The 12,345-nt window shown below is 41.2% G+C and overlaps 1 protein-coding gene across 1 annotated transcript in view; it reads right to left on the bottom strand.

Moving 5' to 3' along the window:
- Positions 1 to 10,894, bottom strand: part of SUSD3 (sushi domain containing 3) — a 61,456-nt gene extending 50,562 nt beyond the window's left edge. The window contains exon 1 of the mRNA XM_058165577.1: positions 10,546 to 10,894. Coding sequence (XP_058021560.1) covers positions 10,546 to 10,633 — 88 coding nt within the window. The 5' untranslated portion in view covers positions 10,634 to 10,894. The remainder of the gene's footprint in view (positions 1 to 10,545) is intronic.
- Between the last annotated feature and the right edge of the window lie 1,451 nt (positions 10,895 to 12,345).

The following is a 12,345-nucleotide window of genomic DNA, read 5'->3' as shown; positions in this document are numbered from 1 at the left end:
GGTGTACGGAGTTGCTTCAAGGCTATTCTCTGAACATTTTTGCATGCTCAGATAGTATTTCCACTGTTCCCATCATCAAAGCAAAATAGCTGTGCTTATATATCAGTCAAAAGCAGCTTTGAATCAACCATGTCAAGCCTTCCAAAGGATGTGGCTGCTTTATGCTTGAGCACTGTGAATTTACTGACAGGAACAACTGCGCTGAGTTTGATGTGTAAGAGGACCATAGTGGCTTGGCTGCAAAATGTATTTTGCATTCATTTGCTTTGTATCCTGCTTGCTTTCTGAAAACTCTAGGCAGCTTATATGTGAGTCTCCCCTTATCTGATCCTTTCAAAAGCGTTCTGCATTGCAGATCAGGCTGTGACAGAGGAATTGGCCAGAGGTCACCCAGGCCTGAGGTTCTGTCCATCCCAAATTATGAAGACATTTGATAATTTATTTTTATTTTATTCATTTATCAAATGCATTTGCTTCCCGTCTCTTGGTCCAGGCAACTCTGAGAAGCTTACATCAGGATAAATGACCTATAACAACGATTATAAATGTAAAAGTGAATTAAAATTAGAAAAATTAAGACAAAGTAAAAAACAGGTTTGGAGGTGAGAGGTGGCATGTCTCCATCATTAGGGTATCAACCAGGGATGAAATCCAGCAGGTTCTGACAGGTTCTGGAGAACCGGTAGTGGAAATTTTGAGTAGTTCGGAGAATTGGCAAATACCACCTCTGGCTGGCCCCAGAGTGGAGTGGGAATGGGGATTTTGCAGTATCTATCCCTGGAGTGGGGAGGGAATGGGGATTTTGCAATATCCTTCCCCTGCCACACGCACCAAGCCATGCCATGTCCACCAAGCCACGCCCACAGAATCTGTAGTAAAAAAATTTGGATTTCACCACTAGTATCAACCGCCTCCAGTCAGCAAGCTTCTCCTTCAGGATCCATTGCCAACCATCATAGACAGGTTTTAAAGGCTTTCTTGCAGGCTAAAGAGTGGGGGGGGGATCTTATCTCCTGCGGCAAGATATTCCAAAAGGTGGGAGCTGTGGTAGAAAAGGCTCTTCTCCTGGATCCTACCAGCCACAATTCCTTGGCAGATGGGATCTGCAATAGGCCCCTTCTGCCAGCACATGTGAGTGGGGCAGGTCAAACCCATTGGGGAAAGATCATTCTGTAGATATCCTGGACCCATGCCATAAAGGACTTTAAAGTTAATAACCAATACCTTGAATCGTACCTGGAAGCAGATTGGCAGCCCGATCAGCTTGCACCAACAGGGGTGTTATATGTGCTGCTGCAATTGTGCTGCTGCATTCTGGACCAACTGTAGCTCCCAAATGCTCTTCAGTGGTATCCCTTGCAGAATGCATTGCAATAATTCAAGCGGGAGATGACCCAGGCACGAGTGATGGAAACAGGGTCTCACAATCCAGGAAAGGGCACAATTGGTACACCACATGAAATTGTATGAAGGCTGTCCTAGCTATAACTGCCATCTGCTCTTCAAGCAGAAGAGAAGTCTAGATAAGTCATAAGTCTAGAACTCCTAAGCTGTGCACTGGGTCTGTCTGGGGTAGTGCCACCCGCATCCAGAACTAAAGTTGAAGAGCTTCCAGATCCTGAGGTTCTGCATTCCCACAGCCACATTGTTTTACCAGGGTTCAGTGGTCTTTCATCCAGGGCCCCACCGCCTCCAGGCACTGCAGATGGGCACTTTCTTATTAAAACAAGAAATCAAAATGTTCTTACCCATCTCAAGCTGAGAAGGGTATCTATTGTTGTTAGTTGCGAAGTCGTGTCCGACCCATCGCAACCCCATGGATAACGTTCCTCCAGGCCTTCCTGTCCTCTACCATCCTCTGGAGTCCATTTAAACTCTTGATGTCCTCTAGGACTGACTTGTTTGTTCGCCTTGCAGTCCAAGGGACTCACAGGAGTCTTCTCCAGCACCAGAGTTCAAAGGCCTCGATTCTTTGGCACTCAGCCTTTCTTATGGTCCAACCTTCACAGCCATACATTGCAACTGGGAAAACCATAGCCTCAAAGGATATCTATAGGGATTTTCTATTAACACCCATGAGAGGCATTCTTGGCACAAGGGTTCATAGAGCCTTCGTCACATTTAGCAAAATGAAGGTTGGACTTTCTATGGCTCATCCCATTAAACATGAAAAAAATGTGGCTATATTGAAATAACAGATTATTGTTATCGATGATTTAATATGTGCTTCTGCGCATATTAGGCATCCCTGTAATATTGGTTGGAAAATCTGGGAGATGTAGTCCAATATTATGTACACTAGAAGGCTTGCCTATTTGGGTCATTTATTGATGTATTGATAAGGCTCATACCTTATAATTTATACATCTTGTAAAACACGATTTTGGGAGGCTCACATCAATAATAAAACCACAACAGTAAAAGCAAGAAAACCAGGTGGGAAAAAATGTTTTACTATTATTGTATGACCTTAAATTAGGCAGCTTTCCCTGAATTGAGCTTGATTCCTGAAGATTACAAAGGCATGAACGGATTGCTTTCTTGACAAGATGAGAGGCAGTCACTTCAAAGGTACATTTATGTGTACCTGTCATGCACAAATATGCTTTTCTGGCAATTGGCATCCTTTGAAACAATCGCACAACTCCTGGAAAATCTATCGATTCATCAACCCATGAGGAAAGAATACCAAAATTCTACTTCCATTGCTTTATGACCAATAAACGGAGCATATTTTCTTCTTGAAAGCAATTAAACTGTCACCAAATGGTACTGTGTTTATTCAGTCTTCTTCCAGACTGCGATAGTGTGGTTGCCTTTGGGAAGAGAAAGCTAAAAGCCCAGGCTGGCTCACCCTCTCTAAAGGGTTTTTCAGATTCTCAACATAAATTATTTGTATTGGGTTTCTTCTAAAATTTCTGTCAATACAGCCACAAGTGCCCATTCCCTTAATTCCTTTCTCAGAAAAGAGTAGGCACTCTTACTTTTTTTTTCTGGCACTCTTGAACTGTTTGCAGTATCCCTTATTCATTGCTCTGGTGACAGATTTATATGAGGTCCACTCCTGAATTGCTCTGGGCAGATTTTTGTCTCTTAAACTAAGCATGAAAAAGCCAGTAACACAGAGATTCAGGGTGGGAGGGGGGGAGACCGGTTTTGCCGAACAAGAGCCATAATGGATTCAGTATTATATCACCAGCATTTTTTGCTTGAGTGGTATTTATAATTTTGGGGATGTTCAATACACTTTATTTCATTTTCCCTGCGGGATATTTTTTACATTAATTTTTAGAAAATTACAGGGGCCACAAAGAGGAAGGGTACATGCTAATGATTTCCTGGCCATGTATTTCTAACTTCTGATGGAGACAAGAGGCAAATGACCGTCAAAGCCCTCTGCAGTCTTTAGCCCCCCCAAAGTTAGCCAATCTGGGCTCTAGGTCAGGAGTCGCCAAATTTGGCAACTTTAAGACTTGTGGACTTTGACTAGCAGAATTCCCCAGCCAGCATGAATTCTGAGAATTGACCCACAGTCTTAAAGTTACCAAGTTCGGAGTCCCCTGATCTGGAACAATATTTGACGAGAGCCTTAAAACAATTGACAAAGGAGTATTAACAGGTTTAGATGATATGTCTCAATGATAGTTGATTGTTAAATTATTGCTTCTTAATTTAGGAGAATTCTGGTACATTCTATATTTATACTGGGGATGGAGATCTCATCTTTCTTCATTTTAAATTTCTGGAAGACAGCAAAGATTGTGACAATCGCTATTTTTTATTGATTTCAAACGAGAAATGCTAAATGTTTGAATATATATTGTAAGAGAACAACATTCATTCATCTGATATGTAGCACTGCATTTGCTTCTTTATTGGAATCTCAAGATATTCTTTATATTGTACAACTAAAAACAAAGTTATATAAAAATGACCCAAAGCCTCACACACTCTAATGTACATTTGTTTTTAAAGCAATTGAAACTCAGGTAAGGACTGAGCCAAAGGCAGCTTTATAGTAAAATCATGACAAATAATACACTGACATAGCCATGTCAATAATACACTGATATACACATACAATAAAAGATGGCTATTATTGTCATTAATGTATGACAATAATAGCCATCTTTAAAGAAAGTTTCTAATAGTCTATTCTCTGAAAACCTTGACAGATATAAGACAAATGGTATTACTTGATTAAAGGAAAGGTAATAGGTATTCAAACAAAGACAGAACAGAATAAATCCTATCAGCCCTTCAAGGTAGCCCAGACTAGAAAACCAAGGCCATGCAGGTTACTACTACTTTTATAGTAAAGATATAGTAACAACATCTTGCAAGTCAGAATGTGTTCACCCTTCTAGCCTTCTTTGAACTAAGGAGAGGTTTGCTGAGACATTTGAGCACAGGGTTGGACCAGAAGACCTCCAAGGTCCCTTTTAAGTCTGTTATTCTGTGTTATCCTGTGGCCAGGACTCGTGCTCTGTTTTGATGGTTGTCTTGGAGATGGGTCCTCCTCCTTTCCTTCAAGGCCATTTTCTCTGCCCCCTACATATCAAGGCATAAAGTATTTATACATGCCATTCTATGGATCTGGTTATTGTTCTGCCTAAATCCTTTACAGCAACTTTTGTGGAGTTTGGGCCTAAAGTTCACTTTCTTGATCATTTGCAGGGCTATAGGTAAAATTGCCAAAATGATGGTATTAAGCAAGAGAGATGAGGCTAACTGGGGGTTAGCCCACTTGAGTAAATCAGACAGGAAACAAGACCAGATGAGGAAAACATAATTTATTGTAAAGCTATGCTAACAGAATCTTGCAAGTATGAAAGTACAAACTTCCTGCCCACCACTTTTAAGTGCTAGATCCATTCAAGTGGGTCCTTCTTCAGTTTCTTTCTTTGACTGTTAATCCACTGAGAGCTTCTGCCTCTCTTGTCTGACAGCTTCTTAGGCAACATCTCCTATCCCTTTCCCTCAAGGTTATCCATGCATTCCATTCCATCGGGGATGACTGATAAGAATGGGAGCAACAACATTCTAGAAATCAAACTATTTTCTACTAACCATTTATCTTCCATTCAATCATGCTCCAGTTTCTTCTCCTCCCCATCTGCGAGCATTCTATGACCAGTGAATATGCCCAATCATTATGGAGGACATTTAAAAATGTGTTTTAATCTATTCCACAAACAAGATCTATTAAGTCACTGGAATGGAATTCTTTACTATTTTATCTACATACTAATTACTGTCTTAATTACCTTCAATAGAACAGTGCATCATAGGGCAATAATTCTTAAATAAGGTACCTCAAATGCATTAACTTAAAGAATGTATAAAAACAACAACAACCCCAGGACCCATTATTCCTGTGGAATTAAAATTTCAAGGATCTTCAGACCAGCTGCCTGCAGAAGTTGTGAATGCTCCAACACTGGAAATTTTTAAGAAAATGTTGGATAGCCATTTGTCTGAAATGGTGTAGGGTTTCCTGCCTGGGCAGAGGGTTGGACTAGAAGACCTCCAAGGTCCCTTCCAAGACCTCTGTTATTATGTTATGTTATGTTATGTTATGTTAGTTGTATTTGCAAACTTGTGGCCACTACAGAATGGCACAGTCAGCTACGCCTACATGATTGTTATGTCCGACATTTCCTATCAGCTTCCCACAAACTATGTCAATGGGGAAGCCAGTTGGAAGTCAGAAGTCGCTCCTGCTGCCACTGCTTTTTTGTCCTCCTGTAGTTATTCTGTTTCTCTGTTTAGGTAAGGAAATGTCTCTGAGAGGATAACACATTGAGGCATGGTTTGTCTAGTATACCGGTATGTATATATTTCTTGCCCTCACCACCTTTTCCAGACCCTCCATTTTACTCTTCTTCCCACTGGGTTAACTGGTGAATGATAACACAGTCATATCATTTTGCTAATGAAACATAAAGCACTGGCTCTTAGATGTTTATCAGACACAATCCAACACTTTAAGCAGGTTACAACCTGGTTATCTGACAGACTATTTTTCTCATTATGAATTTGATTGTGAAAATTGGTAGAAGACTCACTTTTAAGACACAAAAGCTTCTGTGTGAAATGCTAAGAATGAGGATTAATTTCATTTTGGATGCAAGAACGGAAAAGGATCTCCTAAGAATGGAAAATCTACAATAGACTATTTACAGTACACAAAGCCATTTGGAGTATAAGCTATGACTTTGCTGTTTTCATATTAGTGTAATGTTTTAATATATTTTAATTAATTTTAATACAATACTTAAAAACTCTCTTAATTTTTACCTCTTTTTAAATCAACCAGTTAGCCCATGAGCTTATGTTCCCTGATTTAGAGCTGCAATCTAGAATTGCAGTTGCAATGCCAAGCTAATATTATGATATAAGTTTGGCACTGCAACCTCAAATCTAGATAGGTCTAAATTTAAGGCAGCAAAGCTACTTATTCCATCATCTTCACACTGAACTACAGGTCTTCCTTTGCAATGATGGAGTTTTAGATACACAATCTTAGCAGAGGAAACAGGAAGTAAAGGAGATGGTTGGGAATTCAGTAAGTGACTTCTCAAGAAAGCAGTACCAGAGTCTCAGTCCCAAGTATCAAGAAACTTTTTTTTTTATTGACTTTCAGAATATACTACAGTCTTAGCCTCCATAGCACGGCATGTCTGCAGGCTCATTCCATTAATGAACACAGTCAGAGTCTTCACCAACACTGCCTCTCCCTGCATGAAGCCAGCTTATTGCTTGACCCCAACTGACATCACTTCCCTCTTTATGGCACAAATTCTAAAGGAAGCCAAATGTTGGTACAGCAGCAAGAAGGAAGTTAAGGTACAATTTAATCTACTTAAAAGGATGCATGTTTCCTTTTATTTTTTTAATCTCTGAGATAACATTAGCAAATCAAAGAAGGCTTCTATTTTTCTGCATCTTTGTGTAAACATACTAGGTAACAAACATCTGTTTTTTATTCCAGCAAAATCAATTTGGAGCCCAAATGAATGTGCTTCACTTTGAAGGAGTTTTTTTTCCCCAAAACCTTCAAAATCAGATGAAGAATACATTTTATCTGGAGAAACAAAGCCAACTCTCCCCACCCACCTTGGGAAAGCTCCACATCTTATTTGTGAACCCTATGAAAATTGGGGAGGACAAAATGTAGTTTAGAACAGGGGTCTCCAACCCTGGCAACTTTAAACTTGGCGGATTTCAACAATTCTGGGAGTTGAATTGCTTAAAGTTGCCAAGATTGGAGACCCCTAATTTAGAATGTAAAAAAAGAAATCTAAATTTGTATTTTATAGGCTTGGCCTTATTTTCTCTCATCAAACCAAAGAATACTTAGAACAACATAGGTTTCCTGAAAATATATATATATATATATATTCACATTATTCCCTTTCTACAGGAATAAAAAAGGAATAAAAAGGAATAAAAGAAAGAAAAGGAATAAAAACAGGAAGTCAACAAAGTTGGAAGTATGAAACTAACAGTGAGAGAAAGAAAATATGAAGCAGTATAGGATGTGATTAAAATATAGTCATCGTCTTTAGTGTTCAATTTTTTTATGTTCAATTTTTTTTACTTCTTTTTAAGGAACTAGAAGCATGCTCATATACATAATTTTCCCCCCAAACTTCCTTCTTTGGAACTGACCACAAACTATCCAGTACCTTTCTACCAGCATTTGAACATTTCCTCATTCCTTAATAAGCATGAAGAAACTTTTCTGGGATTTTTTTTTTTTTTTGGCCATTTAATCATTTGTTCTATTTTACTTGTCAAACTAACTACCCTGGTCTGGTGCATTCATTATCAGATCAAAACGTTCCATTGCATCATACAATCAATATAATATTTGCTGCAAATAATTTGGCTTTTCAACACAAGAAACACCTGGAAATTTTTTCTCTCACATTCACATATTTCCAAATGAGTTAATGAACTGAAGAGCGAAAGATCCAGTCCCATCCTTAACACAAAGTCACACTCTATTTCCCAAAATTGCTCACTGTTATGTCTCATATCCACCTGATCAGAATTCTGATCAGCCACTTCCTAGGCACATTTAATAAACTAATTTTGTTTTTACTGTATCTTCCCCCTTTGCACAGGGGTACAATACTAGCATTCTTTCAAATGCCAAAAAGAAGTGCCACCTTCACACCTACCTTAACCAAATTGCACATTCACTTTATGTACCAGCCATATCTCTATTTTAAAATTTCTCCAATTATACTATCTTCAGCCTCACTATTTTTCAACATACTCATATAATTATATTTTTTATTGGACACAAGAATATATTCCTATCCATGGCCCAGTTCTTTTTTTCTGCATTCTTTCATCTCATTCCCTTCCATCCATTCATATCATTTAACACATTCTTGCATCACATTCACTCCCCAAAATTCATCCGTACTTCACTCATTATCACAATTTGATGTAACATCACATGCAAATATTACAAACCATGAATTCATAATTTTATATGTGCCCATAACCTAGGTGATAGAAATGCACATTTTCTGAAATAATTTTAGCTCTTTAATTAATAACTAAACTTATACTTACACCACTTCCCTGCTTATATTCATCAACTCCAGTGCAAAAGATGAGAACACTTTTCATTCAGTTGTTACATCCTTCCCCTTTCTCTTAATTTCACAGGCACAGAAGAAATCTATTTTTTCTTTTATTTCATTCATTTATTCATGCTGCTTGCTATTTCCATACATTTCACGTTGCAATATGCCATGGTCCCCACGAGATCTGCTCACGGATATCTTTCTATTGTACCCATCATGGTTTTAATTAATCAATGCTTTCCCATAATTCATTGTTAGTTCACATAATTCATTGTTACTAAAATAAACTGAAAACTAGATCTCCAGCCTTGGTTATATTGATAATACATGAAGCTTCCCTGCCAATGGTAAGTATAGTACTTATTTTATTTTATTTTTCACTTGCCTATAACCAGACACAGTACAAGTTGTACCAATCAGTTTGGGCATATTTTGGTCAGCATGCCACAAAGTACAATCCAGGTTCAATCCAGGTCCAGTGTTATCCCAAGTCATTTTACATTCTTCTATGCAAGACAGGATCTCACTACGTCTCAAGGCAACATGTTTTTGCCAGTATCTGTTCAATTCAGAGATACACAAACTCAGGATATGAAATGTCTGCAAACCTAAGCTGAGCGGGGTTTATTAGATAAAGATTTTGAAAATCCATTATTAGCTCTCCCAAAATTTTCATCTCTGCACTCGAAAGGATGGGGATTAATCTATCACAAAAAAAAACCAGGGCAACAAGAAATAAAAAATAAAATAAAATTAGGCGAACCAATCAGTTGTCTTTCACATAATATATATTTTTTCTCTGGTAGAAGCTTCCAATTCTGGCAGAAGCTGGTTTCAATTCTAGGTAGATGAACCACAGCACAAGCAGATCTCCATCTCAGTATACCAATTTTACTTCAACACCGGCCTGTCATTGTTCTTACAGATTATATGAGTGGCTCATTAACTGAATTGCATGGTGGATTTCAGATTCTTTCCATATTTGTCTCTAGTGAAAAGCTCAGTTCATATATTTCAGTGAGGGAACTCTCTTCCTGTGGGAATAAACCTAAGTAGGAGTCCTGAACAAACCTGAGCCTTGGGCTCAAGATAGATTTCAGAAAACTTCTTCTTAAGTTATTTCTACTCCACCTCTCTTCCCTCCTGGAAAAATCAAACTGTCTCTTGGCAGCGCCCCATTAAGTATTGCGTGATACCAGAAGACCTTAGCTTCACTACGAATGTGACCTCATAGGTCTTCAGATGACTTTAAGCTTGGAGCCTTTCAGAAGGTTGAAACGAACGCAATAACAATATAATATACTACAATATTTTTTTTAAAAAAAAACACAAGATAGGTCATTTGGAGTATCAAGGGGCAACCAAGGTCTGTCTAGAACAAGCAGCTTTTTATTAAGGACAGACAGGTGTCCCACTGCTTAAGGAGTACTCTTAATTAGCAGTAGGTCTTCGGATTTCTCAACCCTGACCTCTGATTTTTCCAGGTGAGATGTTGGGAATTGAAGGGTGCCATCCTGCAGGTGTTTTTAGGGCTCCTGAGAGTTGGCAGCAGTGATGGCAAGGGTCAACTAAACTCACTCCAGGATTTTAATTCAGAGGAAACCCCACTCTGAAGGACAAACAAGTTTTGGCCAGTTGTTAGCCTGCCCATCATCTCACCTTTCAATACACAGCGTCAGGACAAGGCCAAACTAAGGAAGGCAGAACCACCGAACCCACTGGCCACCCCACGGGAGAAAAGAACAGAGCAGCAACGGATGCTCGCAGATGCAAGGGGGGGGAGAAAACGGACTCCCCCCCCGCCTCACGTCCCGCTGTCATCTCCCCCCGTCGCGCATATCAAACCCCGGAGGGTCCTCTTCCTTCTAACGGCATCTTCACTCTCGTCGGTCAATGACCGGCTCCCCGCCGCCCCTCCACTCCCCGCCCGCCTTCTCACCCGCGGATTCGTTCCGCCGTTGGCTTCCCTCCTCGCGGATCACCACCGTTCTCGACACGTCGAGGATGGAGGCGGTGGCTGCTTGCATGGCTCCCGGGGCCCTCGGGGCTTCCGAGCCGCAGGGGGGCGACCTAGCCCTCTTCACCGGGCAAAATCCCAGGGAGGCGGGGGTGGGTGGGAGGGAAGGAGGGGACGGGTCTTCCCCGCTGGCCTGTCCGCTGCGGCTGAGGGGGATCGCGGCGCTCCAAGCCAAGCTTCTCTCCGCGGGCTGGGAGCGCCGGCTTCGTTTCCCGCGTCTCCTTTTTACAATTGCCGGCGCTTCGCTCGCCGTCCCCTCCGCCTCCGCCCCGCCGGCGTCTAACGAGCGGCAAGCAAAGGACGGTGCTGAGCACCTGGAGATCCCGCCCTCCCCCGCTCGCTCCCTCCCCTCCCCCCCACTCCGCCCCGCCACACAAGGCACACCTCGCTTCCTCTTCAGCGCTGAAGGAAGCGGCGACCGTCGCGCCTCCTCGAGTCAACGATCCTCGGGGACTCGACGCGCCGGAGCCGTCGGAGCTCTCTCCCGTCGGAGGCGCCCCTTGAACAGCGCCGCATCCGATCCAAAGGTGCGCCGCGGCTTCCCTCGTTGAAGATCGCCCCCGAGGCGGCTTCCCGAAGAGCTCGTCCAGGGGTTCCGACAAGCGCCGCTAGCGGAACGGGCTGCGCGACCCATCTGGTCAAAACGCAAAGCTGGACGGGGTGCCTTTCGCCGATTTAGGGCACAATCCGGGGCCTCCTCTGGGTAGAAGTAGTCGCGGCAGGACCCCCTGCGCTCCTTAGTCCGAGGTAATCTCCCCTTCCTCCAGAAAACGGGAACAAGAGGACCATTTAGGCCACATGAATATGCATGAGTGAATTTCTTTAACACTTCTGGTGTATAAGAGCGTGTAAGACAAAAGGCACGCTCCGCTGGGGATCGGCGGAATCATCGCACACCGTGGAATACTCTCCAGAGGCAGACGGAGGGAGGTTGTGTTTTTTTTTATCTAAAATGGCACATATTTATGTTTTGCGTTGCTCCTTATTTTAATAATTCATATCTTGCCTGATCTTTGGGAACTCAGACACAGCGCGCTCTCCTTTCATATTTTCCCTAAACAGAGCTGTGCGATGTAGATCAGACTGCAAAATAGATAACTCAAAGTTACTTCCACGACAGTGGAATTGAACCTGCACAGAGCTCCGAGTTCTACCGTTATTTCACAGTGTTACCTTCCATCTACGTTTATTCAATTTCTATTTTCTACACACAGAGAGAAAGAGAGAAAAAACAAAACCTTTAGATGTGGACCTAAAAATATGCCTGATTTGCATATGTTCATATCTTCCAAAATGTCCACATAAAAATAACATTTAAAAAAAATGTGGTAGGGACAATAGCATCAAATGACTCAGAAGCAGGAATATTTTTGATGCACAAGCAGAACTGGCACTACCTACCTTTCTCAGTGTATAAATCTATAAGTCCTTACTGAACTATGGTTTGTATTATACATATCTGGGTTTGCATGATCGTAGCTACTTACCAGAAGTCCTGGATGGGATTATTGACAGCTGTGCAGCTCAGGAGGTGGGATGAATAGGAGCAATAAGAATAAAGTTTTTGTAAATAAACCTTTAAATACCAGTACAACCAACAAATGTTGTACAGTACATCTACTACGGACGACTATATAATAAGTATATAATGCCATCTCATATAGCCATAGTATCTAATAAAAACCATCATGCAAATTACATAAATGACATAGTTTCTATTAG

This window comes from Ahaetulla prasina, chromosome 2 (genome assembly GCF_028640845.1).
Source record: "Ahaetulla prasina isolate Xishuangbanna chromosome 2, ASM2864084v1, whole genome shotgun sequence".
Classification (NCBI taxonomy): domain Eukaryota; kingdom Metazoa; phylum Chordata; class Lepidosauria; order Squamata; family Colubridae; genus Ahaetulla; species Ahaetulla prasina.
This window is presented reverse-complemented; position numbering and strand designations above follow the sequence as displayed.